At 38.8% G+C, this 24,362-nt stretch overlaps 1 protein-coding gene across 1 annotated transcript; it reads right to left on the reverse strand.

The window, feature by feature from the left end:
* Nucleotides 1–1,095: 1,095 nt before the first annotated feature.
* Nucleotides 1,096–23,494, reverse strand: glra3 (glycine receptor, alpha 3). The gene is made up of 10 exons (XM_087806222.1): nucleotides 23,420–23,494; nucleotides 17,542–17,672; nucleotides 17,306–17,373; nucleotides 13,473–13,696; nucleotides 12,188–12,270; nucleotides 8,725–8,862; nucleotides 8,436–8,650; nucleotides 5,716–5,871; nucleotides 2,892–3,020; nucleotides 1,096–2,718 (listed from the first exon to the last, which is right to left on the reverse strand). Exons 1-10 carry the CDS (start codon nucleotides 23,473–23,475, stop codon nucleotides 2,401–2,403), a joined length of 1,518 nt encoding a protein of 505 aa, XP_087662348.1. The 5' UTR covers nucleotides 23,476–23,494; the 3' UTR covers nucleotides 1,096–2,400.
* Between the last annotated feature and the right edge of the window lie 868 nt (nucleotides 23,495–24,362).

Consider the following 24,362-nt stretch of genomic DNA (forward strand, 5'->3'; position numbering starts at 1 on the left):
ACGTAAAGATAATACTTGGCTCTCAATTAATGATCACTTGCAGCGACGAGGATTCCAGTTGTCGCTGTCAGACGTGGAACTCCAGGCTATTGATTTGCTGGTTTACAGTAAACACCAACGGGCCGACCAGAACTTCAGAATCGATCCAAAAATGAACTCTTGTGTATGTTATGAATAATATGAACACCCCTTCACACTAACTTACAGGTATTTAGTAGTTACGTGTGAAGCTTCATGATACAGTATCACTGTCTTCTGAGCACACTAGAGGGCACCCTAGGCTGGAAACAAGAAGGTGCAAGGTTTAATTTGAATAGTTGATCAAAAACGAAGAGTATATAGCGCCATCTGGTGGGCTCGGAAATGAGGCTTCATGAAGCTTTATCAGCCCATCGAGTTTTGGGGTATTTTCACTAACAGTCCAAAGTAAACTTCTTTAGTAACCGAACAAAAACTATTTAATGCTAATAACAACAAGCTGTGGGTGTATACTGGCAAGAATCTGGCGATACGATAAGTATCACGATACAGAGGAAACGATACACTATATTGCTAATACTGTATGAACAATAATATATCTGTAGTATGTCCTGAGTACTTACTATTTACTCTTGATGAAGTCCAACATTTGTTTTGGATTTGTTTCAGTTTTAAAAGCTGCTGGAGCCGACTGTATCCTCTCGTCCTCAGTCTTCGCCGGCATCGCGCAGGATTTCATTCTTAATTTTTTAATTTTACACATACGTCATTGAAAAAGAAACCATTAAAGAACTATGATATAAATAAAATGATTAGAAAGCCAGTAAGTTGGATAAACAAATCGATACAGTGCTTTTAAATATTGAAACGTTATCGTGGAAAAGAAAGTGTAGATATTTTCTTACACCACGAGTTGTTGTTTATTATCATTTATAATTCATGTGTTGTGTCAAGTTCTTTATTCATTCTTTGTTAGATCGTAATCACGGGAAATGATATCAAATGTCACCCAGTTTTCATTTAATTTGTGTTTTTAATAAAAAATACATTTACATATTAGTGTCATCTCTGCATTTTATTTGACTATATTCAAATATTAAAGAAAGAAAGAAAGAAAGAAACAGACAGAATAAACTGGATATTTTCATTCATTTACCCTTTCGTCAAAATGTAACCACCGGCAAAAAACATGACCATGAAACAGAAACAACAAACATACAAAAATAAAAACAAATGAAATCTGTAATAAACATGTAAATATGTTTCTTGTACCCCAACAATGTTGGACCTCAAAAACACCTTTTCAAGCAATTAGGAAACACGGAACCACTTTGCAGGACATCATGAATGAAATGATCGGCTGCTTGTTCTCTCTGGCAACGTCTTCAGCAGGAGCTCATGCGTCAACAAACAGGACGAAACATGTCGTCACATCCACAGTGTTGAAACTCACAAGTTCCACCTCATTTAACCAATTAGACTTGATGTTTGAGATGTTGGACGCCCTCGTACGTTCAGATGCTACGATGGGTTGATGAAGCTTCATGAGGCGTCGTTGATCAGCCCGGGGGTTGGCTTTAAAATGATGGGTTCCATTAAAATAGTCTATGATTCGGGCAATGCTTCATGAAGCTTCGTCGACCCATCACTCGCAATTAGACTAAATACATACAAAAAAAAAGTTCCATCACACTCAATAAAAACTTGATAGATGGATGCAAAATAAACCAACTGTGTGCGACTGAGGAGTGACAATGAATAACTTCACATGTGGCATGAATGTTGCCATGTTACCTTCTTCCTAAGATGCAGGATCTTGCTGTTGTTGTTGTTGTTGTTGTTGGCCAAAACGATGTGTTTACAATCGTGACCTCGCTGCGGTGTGTGTGTGTGTGTGTGTGTTTGTGGAACGAGTGTTGTGTGTTGTTGCAGGAGGGGAAGAAGTCATGGGACGAATGTCGAAAATGGCGTTCAAGTGACTCAACTGCACATTTTTTTCGAAGTAAAATTGATCATACCACGATAGCAAAAATACTAGTGACGGGTGGATGAAGCTTCATGAAGCGTCGTCCTCATTAATAGAGCCCACTAGATGGTACTCTTTGCTGTATTTCATTTTTATGCTATGAGACGCCTTTTTCTGATGAATATCCAACAGTGCCGTGTATAGAGTTTGGAAATAAAGAATGGGGCTTCGTGAAGCTTCGTCAAATCATCACGACACATCAGCCCAGAAGGAAAAACCAGCTGCAGTTCGGACGAGTCCGTCGCCGTGACGTCGTCCTCCCTTCACGGAGGCGTCACCTCCAGAACGAATCAGATGTTTTTTATGGATCCGTCATCCAAAAAACCCAGAAAGATTCCGACGACTTCCTGTTTGTCCGTGTGAGTGGTGTCAATAAAAGGTCGTCCGCAACACGTTCAAGGCTTGTGGACGTCTTCGTGTCGCAGGATCTTGTAGAGGACCCAGTAGAATATGTTGAAGAAGAGGAAGGCCAGGGGGAAGCCGGCCCTGGACACCGTGTCGATCTTCTTGGCTCGGTCGATAAACAACTTTCTCATTTCCTCTATGCTTTTGCCGCTCGCCGGTCTGGCCTCTCCGGGGGTGTTGTGGGCCGTGTGGGCCCCCGGGGCGGTCTGGACCGCATTGTTGCCGCTGGCCTTGGAGTCCTTGCTGTTGCTGGGAGTGGAGGTCACCGCCACTGTGCAGGTCAGCCTGGTCTCGTGCACTTCCCCTTCCTGAGGGGAGAAAACGCAGGAGGGTCATCGACACGGAGACGAGTTTAGAAAGATTTTTTTTCACCGAAAAAAACAAACGTTGGTGTAAAAACACACAAGAGAACGACACTCAACCACATGCTGCCGGTGTACGCATGCACGTACACGTGCACGTGCACACAACGTGACGTTACCCTGTGGTTGCCGGAGTAGATGTTGCTCATAGATCCACAGAACGGCTCGGCTGCTCTCAGGCCGATGTCGGCCTGAACACGCTTGAGGGTGTCAGCTAGTTCTTCTGGGTCAACGGCACCTCCATTGTTCTGACAGTTCACAGCATGCACACCAGAACATTATCAACCAAAAGACAACAAGAACACACGGCATTCAAAAGACTGTTCCCCGGGATCAGACCCCGGAGGACGTATACAAGGGCGTCGTGGAAACATGCGTTACGTTGTCAACGTTTGTATCTGGAAGTTGTGTGGTGGGAGCTGGACTGTCTTCTGCTGTCGCTAGGACGTCACGACCTTCACTTGATCACCAGGTTCGTCTTTGACCTTCAACTTATATTTACCGTGTACTTATGTTTCTACTTCGTCTTTTTAAATCTGTTACTGCAGACATCACTGGTTTAGATCAATTGATTCATCCATCCATTTCTTCAATCATGTCTACATCCATCTCTTCAATCATCCAACACTCACTCCGACCATCCATCCCTCCATCCATATCTACATTCATCCATCCAACACTCACTCCAACCATGTATTCATTCATCCATCCATCCCTCCAACCATATCTCAATTCATCCATCCAACACTCACTCCAACCATGTATTCATTCATCCATCCATCCCTCCAACCAACCATATCTCCATTCATCTATCCAACACTCACTCAAACCATGTATTCATTCATCCATCCATCCATCACTCACTCCAACCATGTATTCATTCATCCATCCATCCATCACTCACTCCAACCATGTATTCATTCATCCATCCATCCCTCCAACCATGTCTCCATTCATCCATCCATCCCTCCAACCATATCTCCATTCATCCATCCAACACTCACTCCAACCATGTATTCATTCATCCATCCATCCATCACTCACTCCAACCATGTATTCATTCATCCATCCATCCCTCCAACCATGTCTCCATTCATCCATCCAACACTCACTCCAACCATGTATCAATTCATCCATCCATTCATCCATCCATCCATCCAACACTCACTCCAACCATGTATCCATCCATCCCTTTAACCATTTCTCCATTCATCCATCCATCTCTTCAATCATCCCACACTCCCTCCAACCATCCATCCAACATCTCCATTCATTCATCCATCTCTTCAATCATCCCACACTCACTCAAACCCTCCAACCATATCTACATTCATCCATCCATCCCTTCAACCATATCTCCATTAATTCATCCATCCGTCCCTTCAACCATGACTCCATTTATCCATCCATCTCTTCAATCATCCCACACTCACTCCAAACCTCCAACCATATCTCCATTTATCCAGCCATCCCTCCAACCACATCTACATCCATCCATCCATCCTTCCAGCCATGTCTCTATTCATCTATCCATCCCTCTAATCATACCACCCTCGCTCCCTCATCCATCCCAATTACCACATCTTTATTCATCCATGCATCTCTTCAATATCCCACACTCACTCCAACTCTCCAACCATATCTCCATTCATCCATCCATCCCTTCAACCATGTCTCATTCATCCATCCTTCCCTCGAATCCACCCCTGTAACCACACCTTTATTCATCCATCCATCTCTTCAATCATCCCACCCTCACTCCAGCCCTCCACCTATCCCTACAACCATCTCTCCATCCATCCATCTATCCCTCCAATCATCCCACATTTGCTCCCTCCACCCATATCTCCATGCATTCCACAATTATCCTACCCTCGCTCCCGCCATCCATCCCTCCTACAACCACATCTCAATTTATCCATTCATCTCTCCAAACACCTCTCAATTCATCCATCCATCCATCCATCCATCCGTACAACCATCTTTCCATCAATCCCAACACATCCCTGCCACCAGCACTGCATCTTTACATTCCTTTATTGATTCCTACATCAATCAAAACATCCATTGACCGTCCATCCCTTCCTTCCTCCCATCTTTTCCCCCGTCCCTTCATCCCCACAACCAGCCCTGCATTCATCCATCCAACCCGCATCCATCCATCAATTAATTCATCTGTCCACCCCTTCAGCCATACTTGCTTCCCTCCATCCAAAATATAAAAACACACTTTACTGCTTATTTTTGTATCGTCGTTGTTTGCATTTCTGCTTGTATTGCGATCATTTAAAAGTTATTATTACGTATCATTATCATTGTGATTATTATTACTATTTATTTATTTTATGTTAGTTTTGTTGATCAATAGTCATTATTATTTTATTTATTTGCATTGTATGTTTGACCTTAAAATGTACTTTTTCTCTTTCTTCTGTGGTCTTGCTGCTATATCTATGTAAAATGTACTCACTGTGGCACAAATAAAGGTCGAAGCTTCAGTCAGTACTAAACTCTAAACTGGACCATTAAAACTGCTTCACACATTTGTTCAGTCTCATGGAGAGACCCTTCACAAGCAGGAAAACTAATCAGCAAGGAACATTGTGTATTGTTTTTTGTGCGGTACATACAGATTTATTGCCGTGATTGTTTTCTAAAATGAAAAGCAGGACATAGTTTGAAGTGCGTTGCTGAGCAGATCTAGACCAGATCTAGATCAGAAATTATGGTCATGCAACGGTAACTGGCTCATCCGGGGTGTGGATGTCCGTTCGAACAGGATGATCATACAGAGTGAATTCATGTCGTGCTGAATCATGCATCAAACACAGTGACAGTCGTGAGTCCACATCAGGAATGTTCAAAACACTGTCTGTCTGCAGTGGCGGAGAGGGGCCACAGGAGGGCGGAGAGAGAGAGAGAGAGAGAGTAAGTTGGTCGGACCTGTACCTTCTTGTTGCTCTTATGATGTCGCCTGAATCGCAGCAGCTCTTTGTGTTGCCTTGAAACAAAGTTGACAGCAGCGTATTCCAGCAAGGCGGAGAAGACAAACAGCAGGCAAACTGCCATCCAAATATCTATGGCCTTGACATACGAGACCTGCAAGAGATGTTAAATATGGAAGTATATCAGTGGCATCAGATTAATGGTCGGAGTTAGCATTTTTCATTCAAATATTTTTCATATTGATTATTATTTGATTAAAGTATTTATACATTAAAAAGATAAATGTGTTTTTATTGAATAAAATAATGTGTATATTGAAAAGTAGATTCGTCTTTGAATAATCTAATAAAATAAAAGCTTACATAGAGTTTGATATTCTAATTCCAACAATTCAAAAATAAATGTCAAAACCAAATATTTTTCAACACACAATTCTTATAACATTTATATATATTTTTTATACATTTAATATAATATTTATAAAAAAAATAGTGTCTCAACAATAACCTGAATTATATTCCATTTTAAAAAAGGCTTTGAAAAAAAACCCATTTAAATTAGAGACTTAAGAACGGAAATTGAATTATAAAAAAAAAGAAAAAAACAATACAAATTATTGAATTAACCCTTGTGTTGTCTCAGGGTCAAGGTGACCCGTCGGCCCCGAAAACAATTGTGTTTGTGTTATCCCTTGACCCAGCCCAACAGGTCAAGATAACACAAGAGTTGACATTTTTTCTGTAGTAAATAGTCAAGAAACATCTCTCTGTTAAAAAGTCACTAATAACTATTTGGACTTTAAGCTCACTTACACACAAACAACTTCACAATAACAAATAAATAAGTTATTAAGCCTTTTATTTGTGATAGCTTTAGAAAACAGTATCTGTATTTAATAGCAAGACATTTGAGAAACAAGTTTGAATTTATAATGATTTATTTTCCCAACTGAAAATAATTCTTATATGACACAATAATCTACAATAAAGAAAGCTTTTAAGTATCAATTATTTCCAAAAATAGAGTGATGGGACTTCATACATTAGTTCACGATTAGTGAAGTAAGATCTTGAAAAGTTTAAACTTGGGCTTCATCCAATCCGCTCAAGGTCTGCCAACGGCTCCCGGGTCGGACCACAAACTGGTTTACGCCAAATCAACGTCTGCTCCGATTAAAGGGAACTAGATGCTTGATGCAGGAGAACAACATGACACCTCTGCCTCTGAGCGAGGCAACAAACAAGATCATTACTGAAGAAGCTCCTGTTGATGGCGAGAGTTGTGAGACGTGGTCATGCCAGCGAGGACTTGAGGGTCGCAGCTGCTCCACTGAAGCACGCTCTCATGAAACCATGACTTATTCAGACACGTGTGACGTGCCAGAGTGCAAAGCTCTGTTGAACATAAGAAACCTCCAAACCTTTAAACACATGCATAGATTCGAGCACGTTCGGAGGTGAGCTGGTGCAGCATGTGTGAAGAGAAGCTCCCGTGCTACTCCCTCTTATGTAACAAAGCGCTCCATGTCAGACGCTTCTCATGCATACCAGACACCAGAACAAGACTCAGGGGCTCGTACTGGTCCACACTCTTGCTAATGCATCGTGTGACTTATTAACACGCTTCGAGTCTTCCTCCGTTCAGCCCTTTTACACACCAACCACCAAATCCAAGATCAGATCTATAAAATAAATGTATGCTTTGTGCCGCATGAAACGTTATCCTCTTTACGGTTTCATTTTGAAGAAGCCTCGCTTCACCGTCACTCTATAACAGGGGGTTCAAACTTAAGCAGGGGGTCAATGGAGTATTCTTTTTTTCTTCAGGAAGTCTTTGAGTAATTTGATGTTGAATGTTTAATGGATTTTTATGTGATTTCCCCGTGAATTTTTCGTAATTTTTGTCTAATTTAACGTGTCATTTCACTTGATCAATCTGTTGCATTTTAACTTTATATTCAAAGCATTATGAAAGATGAGATTTTAAGAGATTATCTTTTTTTCCTTAAAGGGACATTCCACCCAAAATACCAAATAAATACCCAAATAAATCTGTAACGTCCATCTTGTACTTAGGAATTCTTCCGGATAAAATCTAAATAAGTCTATATCTTAAGTTTCAAGTCTCTCAACTCCAACTCAAACAAGGAATGAATGAGTCCCTGAGTCTACTTGTGTTCCCAGATGCAACACTAATAGACTAAAGGGACTAATTTTTTCATCGTGCTATTAGAATGTTTAATTATTAGTTTTCCATCCGTCCGTCCGTCCATCCATCCATCCATCCATCCATCCATCCATCCATCCATCCATCCATCCATCCATCCATCCATCCATCCATCCATCCATCCATCCATCCATCCATCCATCCATCCATCCATCCATCCATCCATCCATCCATCCATCCATCCATCCATCCATCCATCCATCCATCCATCCATCCATCCATCCATCCATCCATCCATCCATCCATCCATCCATCCATCCATTGTCTTTTTGGAAGAAGATGAAGACGACGATAACTGAGCTCCAGTCGTTAAATTAAAATGAACAAACATTTTTCTCTATAACTCTAGAAAGAACGGATTACTCTGAAAATAATACAAACCCTTAGTCGACATGAGGGTGAGTAGAAAAAGAAGTGAAGTCACAATGGAGTCCCATGCATTGATGAACATAGCTGAAATTCCAGAGGAGAGAGATAAGAAACCTTCAAACCTTGGGAAGGGAAGTCCTGGATCCAGAACTCTGGGTTGTCATGGTGAGGACCGTGGTGATTCCGAGGGCCACTCTCGCCGGGGCGGCATCCATGTTGATCCAGAAGGAGACCCAGGACAGGATGACAATCAGCAGTGAGGGGATGTACATCTGGATCAGGTAGTAGCCCATCTGACGCTCCAGGTGGAATCGCACCTCGATACAGGTAAATTTACCTGTAAACATGTACAACACGTCAACATGAAAGCTGATCACTCTTCTGTGTACAATTGAGTTCCATCCCTCGTACCTGTGTTGTAGTGCTTGGTGCAGTATCTGAGGTCCGACTCATCTTTCATGATGAACTGTGGCAACGTTAGCCCTTCAGCCACTTGTACTGATCCTTTCTCCTGCCACTCGAATATCAGGTCGTTCATGGTGTAGCCGACTGACAAAACAACAAGTTGAAACTATTGTTAATCGCCAGAATTGGCAAAGAACGATGTTAGCACAAGTAACTTAAAGTTTTTCACCCAAAATACAAAGTTGACATTTTCTTTTCACTCTCTTGTTGACTAATCTTTCTGAGAATTTTGAGAGTAATTGGTTTTTAAGCATTTAATAATTGTTTTGAGTAAATTAATTTAATAATTTCAATAGTTGAATGTGTTTTTATATTGAATTTTTTATTAAATCAACGGAATATTTTCCAAACGAAAGAAAAAATGAACACTGAGTTTGATATTTTGTTTTAATTATTACAAAAATAATTTATAAATATAATATTCTTTTTAATTCATAGCCTTTTAAATTCAATATTTTAATATTTGAAATATTTCAAATTCAACATAAAATGTCAGTATAAAAGTGTGACCGGACCAAAAGAGTGTCGGCCAATCATGGGATGCGTAGACGATCATGTGACAACATAGAGGCACTGGAGCATAAATGTAGGTACAACAGGAAATTATGTCACCTTTGTTTCAATGTTTTTGGATCTCAAAAAGCACGATCAAGGTTGAATTTAAAATACAAAAAATGAAAAATATATTGAATAAATAAATATATTTTTGAATTATAAAAAGTTGTGTGTTTATTCCATTTTATAAATTAAATTATTCAAAAGCAAAAAACTAATTAAATTATTCAATAAAAAATAAAGTCCATCTGCAAATATAAAGATTATTGAATTCAATAATTAAAAAAAACGACCTGGTTTTTGATGAATACATATGCAGTAGTGAAGGTCGTTCACCAACACATTTGTTTTCGGGCCTCTGGGTCACCTTGACCCAGACGTATACAAGATTTAAATATAAAAACATAAACCTTTAAAATGTTAAATTCACTTATTCAATATTCTGATGAACTGATATACTTCTATAGTTAGAGACATAAATGTATGTCCATATGAGGGACACATTTTCTTTGTCTTTCTCGTGCAAAAAGACAAACTTAAAAACATCCAAATCCCTCCATAACTGCTCGTCTATAATGTTCCTCTTGTATTGAAGCCTCGATAAGAGGAATTGTTCAGGAAAAAATTAAATAGGTCGGAGTTTAGGCTTGTTTGGATACACTGTTTTTTTTCTGTGTAGCACGTTAACTTTTGCTACAAACAAACATAAAATATAGACTTAAACTTGTTTTTTTCTGAACAAATCCTCTTGTTGAACATGTCAGACACGAGAACGATGGAGTTAATTGGATGTTTTTAAGTGTTTCTTTTTAGACAGAGAGGACGAGGTAAATAAGCACCGTTCGTGCCCGTCATATAGACATTATTTAATGCATTAACTCGTATTACTCTGAAAATAATCCCAACCTTTTGTCGACATGAGGGTGAGTAAATAATGAGTGAACTATCCCTTTAAGGTCGATGAAGTACATGGTGCATCATCTGGCTGGAAGCGGCAGTTGAAACATGGGCACATAACAGTCATGACTGATGTAGACCAAGGCATTGAAGCAACGCTAAAACATCTCCTCCAGTAAATACCACCACAACACAAGAGAAGAGAGAGAACGTTGTCTATAATTTCATGTTGTTTAAGCCAAATTCTGACACTTCCATCTGAATGTACTTCAACATCTTTTGTCAAACGGTCCGTATATGTTTCATGCCTTGAGTGCAACAGCCAACAGCGCCACCTATGAGGACACTGTGTCATCAGCCCATCACTCCAAGATGCGTCAACTCTAGCCTTTTTGCATCATTAAATACAATTGTTCAATCGATTTGTTTTTCCGAGGCAACTCAAATGCACCATCGCTTCCCGTGTCACTGACGCATCGCACAGAGGTCGTACACAACAACGACGGAGGGAAACGACGAGATGACAATGAGCCGATAGAGACACAATGTCGACCAAGTCATGGCGTTATTTTGTTTCCCAGCATGGAGTCGCATGTAGTGTCTATAGACGCAAGTCTATCAAGTACGACTAGTTACCACAGTAAAAAAACAAAAGAATTGGTGAAAGTATATTTTACAGTAGCTGCTACTTGCTACTTTTATATATCTGAGACATGATTAGATATTCATTCTTTGCAAGACAATCTGTTTACATTTACTTTTCAGTCACGCATGCTGCAGCTATACTGTATTATTGCAGTGCTTTTAAAAAAATGTTCAGTACATTTCGTATAATTACAGAATATATATTTAATTGAATGATTTGTATGAACAAAGTGAATTATGTTGGGTTTTTTTTTACATTATTTATTCATTTTCTCTCTAAGGGAAACGATTAAACGTCCTTCACATTGTTACAGAGAGTACATCAGAGTTTTTAAAGATAAGAAAACTACAGTATCGCATAATCATGTGATTAAAACCAAGGTTTCAGTGTATCACAATATAAGTAAGTTAGTAAGTAATTTATATTTATAGAGCGCTTTTCCAGACCAGGGTCACAAAGCGCTTAAACAATCAAGACAGTAGTCAATAAAATATATACTTTAAAGGTCAAGATAATACTGAGAACAACACAGGAGTTCCAGAAAATGAAGGAAAAGCCTGAACAAATAAAAATTTCGTAACAGTGCCAGTGCCTTGAGATCCTTCTGCAATCAACCGTAGTGGTGACATCTCCAATCTGCTTGTATAAAAACATCAAAAATACATCCCATCATAACACTGAATAATTTAGCAACAAGATGATCCCATATAGAGTTTGTGTTTTATTGTTTATTTCTTGAGTAAACTTCAGCCTAATTTGTGTCTTGACATGTTAAGAAATAAAATGATAGAATAACAATAATAAATTGCAAAATGCTAACAAACACTCGGACAAGTGGACACGTGTGCGAAGGTCGATGGAAGCTGTGACAGCGAGAGATCCGCCTACAAACCAAAATATGAAAGGCTTTATCGAAACAATCCTGACATTTGTATTAATACTACTGAAGGACTCAGCTTACACACAACGAAGTGTAATCCACACGAGACAAACAATATAGAGAATATGTATAAAATGCTTTGGAGATTAGGAGGTTTAAGACGCTTTTACATGTGATGACCAAGATCACTGATCCTGCTGTGCGTGTTTGTGTGTAGCTTTTCAAATTCGCTCCGAGGCAAAAGCTTTATGATGATCTGATAAAGATTCACACTGTGAGTTGATTTATTGATGTTTCTGATCCGTTGCACAATAAATGTAAGTCAAGTTAATCTAAAATACCGAATACACAAGAGAAACAATCTCCAGCAACGAGAAGTGTTCTGATGATGGAAGTGATGTTGGTGTTTGTGTATTTCCTGCTGTACTCACAGCTCTCCAGCTGCATTATGCAGGTCTGTACATCCATAGGAAAGTTCTTGAGATCCATGGGACACGACAGAGTTAATGTGAGTCTAGAAGAAAGCATGGAAGAGAAATGGGTCAAAGACAATTATGCACATACGTCAAGAACATATGCAGGCAACCACTTGTCCTAACTCATCTTACTATGCTAGTCAGAAAGTATTGTATATGTGCGAATATATGAATACATTTTTTAAATGCCTGCACGTTTCTTTTTTCTGCTGGAATGTGAATCATGTGGCCATAATTCCAGTTGTGAACATTTAAAGGAATGTATCTATATATATATATATATAAATAAAATGTATATAAATATACTGTATATATATATATTCATCATTACCTAAAACTCTTCCCACAAAAAGCAGGCAGGAAATACAGTTATCTATTTACATTATATATTTTTTAAAAGATCCGACACTGCAACTAAATTAAAATGAATGACAAAATTCTCAAGTAATTTTTCCTACATGTGTATTACTAGCAACATAACGATTGATAACTATTTTTTTTTTTTTTTAACTGGGCGGTTTTGTTTGGTAAATTTTTGCACTTTGTGATGGATTTGTGTTGATTTGTCATTTCTTCACATCAGGGTCACTACAGCGGTGTCAGTGCTTGTCAGTAGAGGCTTGTTTTCCATCCAACCAAGAGCCTCCAGAACAGCACGCTGCATTAAAACACATCAACTGTGTTACCTTTTGATAAACTCACAGTTCAAAGACTAGAGTCTAGAGGACTCCCCGTCGGGAAATCACGAGTGTGGGCTGTGCGCTTTACCCCGTGACGAAAAAAATGATGAAAGCTCCAAAAGAGTCAAATCCCATGTCGATAATTTGGACTTTTATCTACAATTTAAAGTTTGAATGGTGTTTCTACATGATTGTATGGCAGAGCAGGAGATGTTTGAAAAACTTCACAGATTTGCGACTTTTGTGACCTCGTCCCCTTCATTCCTTATGGGAAATGTATCGCAGTTTTTCGCAACTTGGCGAGCTCAGCCCACTAAAAATGAAGTAAGATTTCCAAGAAAGCTTCTGATTTATTTCTGTCAGTTTAAAGTTTTTGTTTGGGTTTCAATAACCGTTTTTTCAACTCAATTTTCCTTTGAGTTAGTTAAGTTCCGTTAAAATGAACATTTTTTTCTGTTGGTCTTCTTGGGCTTGAGTTGTTAGGTTAAAAACAATGGTCAGTTATGAACAAATATCCATTTCAGACTTGATGAATCAATCCGAACAAAAACACCACTTGCCTTATGGAGTACAAAACATTCCCATTCTTAAATATCCGGAGCAGCTTGTTGTCTGTAGTGACCTCGTGGAAGTGGGCGCCCTTTTCATTTGCAAAGAATAAATCTGGTTTCCAAATAGAGTCCAACATGGAGGGGTCTAAGTCCAGGGAATCGTCTGGGTACTCGGCGTAAGCCAGCCGCGGATCGTTCCATTGCTGTCGAAGGAAGATGTTCACCCGGTAGTCCTGCGAACAAAGTACCACAAGTGTCAAGCAATGTGTGGTGAACGTTCACACTGACGCTGACCTGATCCATTGAAAACCCATTTTGAATGCAGAGTCAATAGATTTTGGTTACCAGCCACAAACATACAGAGGCGAGTTGATCGTTTTATATTGTTCTTAGATGTGAGTGCTTAACTGTTAGGATAGACTCCAGTTGATAATTTGGACTTTTATCTACAATTTAAAGTTTGAATGGTGTTCCTACATGATTGTATGCCAGAGCAGGAGATTTTTGAAAAACTTCACAGGTTTGCGACATTTGTGACCTCGTCCCCTTCATTCCTTATGGGAAATGTATCGCAGTTTTTCGCAACTTGGCAAGCTCAGCCCACTAAAAATGAAGTAAGATTTCCAAGAAAGCTTCTGATTCATTCAGCATTGAAAACCTATTTTGAATGCAGAGTCAATAGATTTTGGTAACCAGCCACAAACATACAGAGGCGAGTTGATCGTTTTATATTGTTCTTAGATGTGAGTGCTTAACTGTTAGGATAGACTCCAGTCCCCTGCCATCCCAATAAGGGAATCTGCGGCATGACTCTGTTTTTGTGACCTCTCTGTGTGGAGTTTTATGTTCTCCATGTGTTGCGTGGGTTTACTCGGGGCACTCCGTTTTCCTCCCACAGTCCAAAAACATGCAACAGTTGATTGAGAACTTGAGGAAATTGTCAACAGGAATGAGTGTGTGTGTGAATGGTTGTGTGTCCTTGTGTGCCCTGTGACAGACTGGCGGCTTTCCAGGGTGTCCCCCGCCTCTCGCACCGACCTCCACAAGGAAATAATCGGAACAGAAGACGAATGAATGCATGATTGAATGATGACTACAAGGTATGTAGTGAGGTGTAAAGGAGAGCTAAGATGGACACCTAAAACTGAAGGGGAATGAGTGTTGCAGAAAGATTTATTCTTTGAAGCCATATGTTACTTTAGGATTAAGGCCTTTCATGCTGATCACCATCTGTCTTTTTATCTGTTCACTCCTCCAAGAGAAGCGAGCCAACGACACAACCTCCTGACATCCCCGACGCATCCAAAATTGTGTCTGCTATGAGAAGCAGGCCTGATCTGCAGACACATCTGTTCTAGGCAAAGATTAATAGATAATGGATGAGCCTCCGGACGTATAAAAATCACATCATGTTAGCAACAAACTGCCTGGCAGAAACGAAAAGCTTTTTGGGGGCATGGAGGCGACATCTACTTGCCTCAAGGTGAATTATTCAGCACCACTGCCAGAAGCCTGACACGATTTAACACACACACATACACTTATATATATAGTCACATACACTTTTAACATAACCAGGCAGGGTGGATCAACAGGAAGCGGAGGATACTTATTGTTAATTTAGTGTTTGCATCTCTCACACACACACAAAGAGCTTACAGCCTGGATGACTTTCATGCCATCAATGTTAAACAGCTTTTGTTGCTGTTGAATTCCCTTGTTTTTTCCCCATCATTTGTGTTTAAGCCCTGATAATCCATACTGTTTGTGCGCGAGCTGCGTGCAGTTATTGAGACTGCACAGGTTGCATGCAATGTAATTTAAACTTTTAAAGAATCTCTTTTTTAACTCTTTGTTTGTACACATTTCATGCAAAAGTCTTTCTTAGGCCGCTAGCCAGATATACCACATTGTCACATTTTTAAAACCGATACTTTTTTGCCTTTTCTTATCTTATTTTAGTCTTAATACTTAATACATAAATATTTAATGCACAGTAATTGATTGAATTAGATGGGACGGACTGGGGTTGTGCTGAGAAATGAATAAACCATTCGATAGGAAATCTGTCCAAGGAGGGGCTGCTGACCATATGCCACCATGACTAGCAATCTTACCTCTGACTCACACAAAGCACGGGTGGTGTGGGAGCAGCAGGTGCACGTGGAAAATTGACAAAATAAATAAATAATTAAAAAAGCAAACTTATAGGATGAGTCATCCCGGACTAAAGGCTGCTGAAAAAGAAAGATTCCTATTTCCTATTTACTTGTGGCACTCATACTGTTTGGGCAGGAAACGAGTTATAAAAGCAAAGTATATCCAGTCAATTTAAAAAAAATGAAACTCTTTATATCATTACCTCCCACAAGGCCAGTTGAACCAAAACTCTACAAGAGACTTGTGACATATTGGTCACCTATTCTCTTCGTGACTCATGAGTGACAGAACGTGACAGAAATAAGTGATGTTTCAGCAACATTTTCATCCGACAAGGCACGATCAGAGTTAAATATAAGGGTCTTTAATAAGCAACTAATGGTGAAAACCCAACCTTTATGACTGACTAAAATGTTTCAAATGTGGAAGTCTTCCTCTCCAATATGCAGTAAGTCCCTCATCATGACCATGTTTTCAAGTTATTACTTTATAAAGTTCTCCCCCGTCTGAAATCTCGGCGGACAAGAGGTTACGAGAGCGGAGTCCATTATAACATAATAACGGCATCACCTTCTCCTCCAGTCAGCTGTTATCACACCCCACTTTATTTATACAACCAGTCGGTTGGAGGTGGAGACTTCCGGTTTCAATAAGGCATGGTGACAAACCTTATAACAGCAGAACGAGAATTCATCTCCAGAAAAATGAAAGGCTACAGTACACAAAGAAGGGTGCTTTCCATTATATTACAAATGCTGAATTAAATACATCAAATAATTGTGTTTGTAACCATGAATAACAATGTTTTCATCTCGTAGGAAACAGGAACTCATACTGGGCGCCTGCCGGCACTATGTTGTTGACCCCTGCCACGGAGAATACTAGGCTACTAATAAAAGTTGTTGCAGGATTTTGAGGATGCGACTGACCCTGGAGGCTGTGTGGCATGTTGTACTGCCTGTCAATGTCAATCATAGTTAACCAAACCAGTCTTGAATCCTTACGCCCAGAAGTCATTGGAGCATACAGGAAAGATGTTGTCAGGTACAGAGCCCAAACAGTTTCACAAGAGTTGAGACCTCAAGCAGATTCACATGCTAGCCTCTCGAGGGACATCAGGAACAGGTACTGATGTTACCCCTGCAGTGACACACCACCGCCAAAAGTTCATGGCTGCACACATGATCACGTCTGTCTCAATCAAAATAAGACTTTTCCGGCAAATAAATCAAATCTCACAAAAAAAGATTTAAATACAAAAACGCTAGAGATTCGGAAGAAGAGATAAAAATGGGCGGCCTGTGTTATCAGTCATTGTAGGAAAGACAAAAAAGAGACCCTATACAAATAGCTCAGATGGTAGAGTGGTTGCCTGCAGTCCAAAAGGTTGCAGGTTCAATCCCAGCTCCAGACAAGCTTGTGTCGTTGTGTCCATGAGCAAGACACCTGATTGCTCCTGATGGTAGACTTGGCGCAGGTGTGCAGCCTACTCCCATCAGTATGTGTGAATGGCTGTCAAATGCACTACCGAATTTCCCCTCGCGGGACTAATAAGGGATTCTAAAAAAAAATAAAAAAATAATGCAACATATTTCTGTCCAAAAGTTCCAAATGATATCATTAAAAGGTCCTTCAAAAATCTGTTATTTTTAAGACGAAACTAGAAAAAGTCTCTTACGTACCATAGTTGTTTCTGCAATAGAGCCAAAGCTGTTGATGAAAATGTTGCAGGACACGTTGACCGGAGGCCCTGTGAAAAAAGAGAAATGGTAATCAGGTTAAAAACTAAAATGATATCTAAATGTCCAACTATTTCATGATTTTATTCATTATGCATTAGATCAGGAATACTAAGGACAATGACAGAGGGTGTAAATCAAAGTAAACAAAAAACAAGACACATGCTTGAACGCTTTACCTTTAAAGTTTGGTCGTATTCTGGCATCGTAACCAGACGTCCTCCCCATCAGCTTGTCCAGAAAATCCGACGGTGACATCGGGACTTGGCGTGCCCTCGCTGCATTCTCCCCCTCTTTACACTGACCTAAACTACAAACAACAACAAGTTTTTTTTGAAGACAATATGAAGTAGACTGAGTGAGTCACAACGAAAGAGAAGAAGGAGAAAAGTCGAGGAGTTAAAAAAAGAAAAACCTGGTACTTGTTTTTGATTAAATCTGGTTTGCAATAACAAAATTGATGAAACGTCAAACTCCAACTCTCTTGACTCACTCCCATGTTTCAAATGTTGAAGTCTTCCTCTCCAAGATGCAGTAAGTCCCTCATCATGACCATGTTTTGAATGTATTACTTCATAAAGTCCCTCCCCGTCTGAAATCTGGGCGAACAATAGGTTACAAGAGTCCATTACGACGTAATAATGATCTTCAATCCCCCAGGTGTAACCCCATCCTGCTTTGTTCATACAGCGAGTCCCTTGAAGGTGGAGACTTCCAGGATTGACGACACGTAGAGACAAACCTCAAAGCTTGACCAATCAGAGTGGGCGTAGCTATGTTAAATTAGATTGTAGGCGTGGCTTAAACAAATTTTTAACATAAATATGAGTTTTTTACAAAGACACACACTGATGAGTACAATACTGTAGAGGTCCAACATCTATTTAACACTTGAATCGACACATCACTCATATATATATCCAAACAATAAAAAACGATGACAAGTAAAGTATCAAGTTGATCCCGTTCCAAAGCTGGTCCTACAACCAGACCACTCATTCATTTCAGATGAGCTGTGGGAGACGAGACGCAACAGAAAGCGACAGACGGAATTTTAATGAAGTGCAGTGGAGTTCAACTGGGAGGCTAATGCTGAAATAGTAGTGATGCAGGGATGTAGCTTCATGAAGTCTCAACCTCATTTTTAGAGCCAACTAGATGATACTCTGGGCTGTAAAATCTTTTCCTCAAGCTACTGTTCAGCATGAATAAGAAAACTATATGCTGTATACTTTGAAAACAAGATTTTATTACCCAGCTTTGAAGAAATATGAAAGAAATGAATGACTTCTAGTAAAAGTTATTGTCAATAATCATAGGAGTGTGTATTGACAAGATTATGGCGCTAAAATACGTATACAGGGGCAACGACACAATACACCTTGATACTTGAATAAAGATATAAATGTAGTATTGTACGAGTACTTGACTTTTGCTGGAATCATCTGTATCCTCTAGACCACAGTCACCGCTAGGACCTTGCAGTAATAAATTGTTCCTTTATTTGCGTAACGACTACTCTCATCCAGAAGCTTAACTGCAACACAAACATGAACAAACACCATGAATATTTGAATGTAAATTGGTAAATAAATACAAAATCAAATGACTTTATTGAACACGCTTCATTTAAATATTACCATAAAAGAACTACGATATAATGAAATATGATTTGAAAGACGAGATGAATGACAAAATAAGATAAAACAAATTGATACTGATGGGAAAGTCCTGAGCTACAGTCTGTGTTTTAAATGTACTTAACCACATATAATATTAGTATAATTATGCTAACTACTGGTGTTTTCATCACTGCTTGCATGAGAAAGAAATTTGACCAACCCTGAAGCTGAGCGTTAATAACTCACTCAAGTACGTATTTGGTAGAAAACTGTATGTTGAGAAACTGCCACAAAGATATAATGGCGAACTAACAGCTCTGTGCTTCATAGAGGACTCAGACCGACATTTAAACTGTTCTACTTTCTCTTGCAAGTGAACATGTACATCTTTAAACCACACTCTGATATCTATTCTTTGTTATAAAGAAGTGTTTAAAGTGTGTGTAGTCAGATTCTTAACCTGACTTCTTAAATATCGCTACAGTATAGTGAAGAAAAATATCGCTATGGGTGTATCGAACTGTTCTTATACACCTTATATATAAATATCCAATCAGCAATAACTACTTGAACGTCATTCTTGGAACATAGAAACTACTACCTCTGAGACTCTTTTTTTTTCGCCGACAGTCATACGCTGTTGGCGCGACACTCACACATTAATGGGTCACGCACACTTTGTGTCTGCTGTCCATGTGACTCTTATCGGGAGCAATGTGTCTGCGAGGAAAAGATGAGTCACCGTTCCACACCAGTCTGTCCTTTTTCTTGATTCGTCCTCGCGGCCGACAGAGAGCGCAGCGGCTTTTTAAAGTTTCAGGTCGAAATCCTTTCTATCTCCGGCGGGTCCACGTCTGAAACTGTACGAGGAGTTACACTAATTGGCCAAAAAAACAGAGCTACTTTCAACCCTCACAATGAAGTATGTGCACTCACACAGTCTGTTTTTCTACGATGCCACAGAGGGAGAAAAGAAGGAGTGAGAGCAGAATAATTCACAAGTATCCAAGTTACAAACGCATCCTCGGGATGCTACACGAGAACACAAGAGGAGAGAGAAGTATTTCCCATCAGGCCGTCTTTACTGCTGTGCTTCATCTTCCTGTTACGTAACCTCGGACTCTGTGCTCTCGCCGCAGCCGGATTCTATTTGCTCATCCACTGATGTGATTTGTTGTAAATTTGTTAATCATGGATGGTTAACCGTGTTTAGTTATTGAAGACATCACTCCCTACTGGAACGACAATGGAGTTAAGGGTAATGTAATTTGTTGATTTAAGGGAGAGTCTTAAAGTGATAATCAAGTCAAACTTTTAGATGTTTTTACACATCTTTTTTTCATGCGTTCACTGGGTGCCAGTCGCTACAATAAAATGAACAAACATTTTTGCCTATATCTCTAAAAATGAATAAATTACTCTGAAAATAATCCCAACTCTTAGTCGAAATGAGGGTGAGTAATACATTTGAGTTTGAATTTTCACTTTAAATTGATCTCTGACCTCTATTGTATCACCAGTATGTGTTTGTTTATACAAAACTCTAGTTTCATTGAAATATTTACATTAGAAAATGGACTTAAGCCCCGCCTACTGAAAACACTTTCTTTTTTTCTGGAGATGAAATCTTGTTTACCCTAACCACGCCCACTCTACTGTGATTGGTCAAGCATCCAGGTTTTTCACTGCACGTCCTCAATTCCGGATGTCTCCACCTCTAAGTGACTCGTTGTATAAACAAAGCGGGCGTCTTTACATCTGGCTGGAGTGAGGAGTGAAGCCATTATTACGTCATGATGGACCCCGCTCTCGTAACCTCTCATTCGCTGAGATTTCTTGACGGGGGAGAACTTTATAAAATAATAAGATCAAAACATGGTCATGATGAGTAACTAAGTGCATCTTGGCGAGGACGATTCAACATTTGAATGTATGTTAGTGGGTCAGAAGAGTTGGAGTTTCAGTTGCCCTTTAAAGACACTGCATATGACCAAGAATGACCTGATGAAACAAATTGTAAAGGCAATACTTTATATACTTATACTATATATGTATGTATGCATATATATATATATATATATATATATTCCAAAAGGCAGCATTTTCTGTCAAGTATTGAATGGTTCAGTGGTAAGAGGGTTAAATAAAACTGGCAAACTTGAGGCCAAGCAGGGTGACTGACAGTAAGCCTGTTATATTTGTCCTTGTATATTCATCCGTGACCCACTAAGAAGATTTACTCTCTGATCTTTTAGCTGCTTTTCCATGATACTGCTTCACAAAAGTTTGGATAAGTGCAGTTTCTAATATGGCCTTACTCCATGGTATACAACATGTTTACACACAGATCTACACGTGCAGACCGCATTTCTACCACATTTTAATTTTTCCAATTCAATTCACTTGCAAGTTTGGATTCTAGAAGCCTGACTCTCTAAAGTTGTCGAGAACTGGATTTCAAAATGTTGTTTACATGACTTAAATTCCCTTCCATGTGGATGCCTCACCACCATACCATAATAAGGACAGAAACCGCTAGCATGATCACTAACACCATCACTTCTGTTAGGAAGAGAAACAGTGATTTACTTAAAAAAAAATTAAAAATGTTGGTCTGTGAATAGAAAGCGAGTGTGTAGAGAATAACTTAACATTCAAAATCATTTGTAAAAGAAGTGATTGACACTGAAATTATTTTTGTTTTTGTTACCAACTAGATACTCCAAGTATCAGAAATATTTAGAATATTAAAAACAAATGTAAGTAAGTAAGTAAGTAAGTAATATTTATTTATATAGCGCTTTTCGAGACCAGGGTCACAAAGCGCTTAAACAATCAAAACAATACTCAAAAAAGTACATACTTTAAAGATCAAGATAATACTGAGAACACAACAGGAGTTCGAGAAATTCAAGGAAAAGCCTGAACAAATAGAAATAGAAATGTATAGTTGTTTTGATAGTACCAAAAAAAGGGTCAGACCTTGAAGGTTTTTACTCCTGTAGTTAGGAGCAAAGAAATTAGGAGGTTAAACTATAAGAGTTTAAATAATATTCAATGAAATGTTGGGAAATTTTCTACGTTATCGTTTTGTTCCGTTCGGAGGAGCTCAGCCATCTGCTCAGGGGAGACAGGTGCGCTTCATTTATCTGCCACAGCAGTTGCTCTTAGGAGTGATTGTTTTCATCACGCACGCATCCACTTTATAATCAGCTTTTTTTTTTTATACAAAACATTTCCAACAGGTCAATCTTTTAGAAGATCTGAACGAACACTGCATTAGTATAGTGTCCTTTAACTCTGTACACGCATGATAGTGACGCTGGTTTCATTTTACAAACTCACGAAATAACATTTTTGGCTGTTTTATCTTTGGATTTTATTTCATATTTCAATAACATTTTCAAGTAAAACAGGCTCCTTCAGAGAAGGGTATGCAAACGTTTCATCATTTCAGTTTTTAAATGTACTATGAATACCTTTCCTAATGAGTATATGTTTTATACTTCAGTTAAAGCAGCATTATGTAAGATTAAAAATGTTTTTTTCTAGTTCCCATTCAAGATCTTGATGGTCACAGCCATATACCACCTTTGACACTGACACACTTTCAACAGTTTAGGGGGTCATTTGGACACACACTGCTTATTGAAGGGTATTGTTAAAATAAAAGTTAAGAGTGATTACGTGAGTCTATTTGTATTAAACAAATCAAAACTGAAAATGTGAAAAAAAAAATGTATAAAGAAGTGAAAAATGTAACGTATTGCTGCTTAAAAATAAATAATAATAAGTATTATTATTATTATAATTATAACGGAGTCTACAGGAATAAAAAAGAAGAAAAAAACTACATTCAAGAAACAATATTTTTGAAAAACAAGTCCCTAAAATGTGTACTTCATGTTTACTTGATTTATTTGTACTACTCCTAAATCAAAGTCAAACTTTTAATTTCATTATTAAACAAGTATTGTTGATTTTCAAATCGCAAAATAAACATCGTCCGTAAACTATTCTCAACTAATGGACTTAACCCGAGTGAGTGTTTCAATGCATGTTTTTTTTATTTTTTTAAAAATAAAAACAAGAATAATCTCGGGATTAAGAAGCGACCGCAGGCGGTGATTTGACAGCACAGATGGGAGACTGCTACAGTAAAAGATAGAAACAATTGAGAGTGATTCTCAAATGAAAAAAATAAATCGGAGTCACACGAGTTACACACAAGGACCTTCAGTAGAGATGTTTATATTAAATACAATTAAACTGTGTTTTCATTTTAAAAGGATTGGAAAGAAAAGTTTGCAGGTTGTTCCGTGTGAGGCTTCATATGGGATGAAAGTTGAACATCTACACATCAACAATTAATACATTATAATTATAATTATATGACTTTATAATAGAGACAAACACTAAAAAAAAAAAGTCTTACCCGAGTAGAAGCACGAGTAGAGCGACAGATAAAGTCGCTTCCAACTGTCTCCTCATGTCTCCTCAGAGAAGCACCAGCAGAGCTCCCGGAGAACCCACAGACGCGAGAACATCAGCAGGAGAGCATGACTTCCACACTCTGGCAGGGGAGGCTGCACTGCTGCGCGGCTTCTCTCCGTCATGAGTCTCTCCAGCTGTTGGACGCTCCGGGCTTTTTGCCCTTGTGAGACCGGGGCCACTCCAGCCACGCCCCCTTTACGGAGGAAGGCGTGAGTGACGAGCGGTTGGACCAATCAGCTGTGACTTTGTCCGGCGAGACGCTTTGGAATTCAATGAAAGAGCAACTCTGTATGATATAATAAATAATAATAAAACTTCATAATTTCTAATCTAATTCAAATAACTCAAAAATAAATAAAAAAGTCAGATTTTTTTTTTTTTAATTTATTGCCTTTTAAATTCAATATTTTTGGTAGAATAATGCCACCAGACAATATTAAAAGAGTAATGAGATGCTTGACGGTGTGCTTCTATCTCACCACGTGATCAAATTTTAATTTTACATTTAAAAAATATGTTTTATTTAATTTTTAAGATAAATTATTAAACAAAAACAAACGACCACCTTTCAATATTGAAATAATTGAATTAATTTTTTTTCAATAATTGTATAGACTTAAGGCACAGAGCTAATCATGGTCAGACTCCTCCTTACATCACTGATCTGATCCAGCCTTACACCCCATCTCGGGCTCTGAGGTCTGTGGATCAGAATCTACTGATGGGTCCTGAGGAGAGAAATCCTTCCTAAGTTTTGGAACGATCTTCCTCTCCCTCTGTGTTTGATGGATCTACTGACTCCTTCAAGAAACATCTGAAGACTTTCTTATTCGTTCAGGCTTTTCCCTGATTTTCTGGGACTCCTGTGTTTTTCTTGGTGTTAT

Source organism: Callionymus lyra, chromosome 1 (assembly GCF_982586985.1).
Source record: "Callionymus lyra chromosome 1, fCalLyr1.hap1.1, whole genome shotgun sequence".
In the NCBI taxonomy this organism is placed as follows: domain Eukaryota; kingdom Metazoa; phylum Chordata; class Actinopteri; order Syngnathiformes; family Callionymidae; genus Callionymus; species Callionymus lyra.

Excerpts from the sequence above, each read along its gene's own strand:
- glra3 (XM_087806222.1), bottom strand. The coding sequence starts at position 23,475 with ATGAGGAGACAGTTGGAAGCGACTTTATCTGTCGCTCTACTCGTGCTT. Across the intron at positions 3,021-5,715 it reads AGAGCAACAAGAAGGTACAG|AACAATGGAGGTGCCGTTGA; the intron begins GTCCGACCAACT and ends GTGAACTGTCAG. Across the intron at positions 2,719-2,891 it reads TCTACTCCGGCAACCACAGG|GAAGGGGAAGTGCACGAGAC; the intron begins GTAACGTCACGT and ends TTCTCCCCTCAG.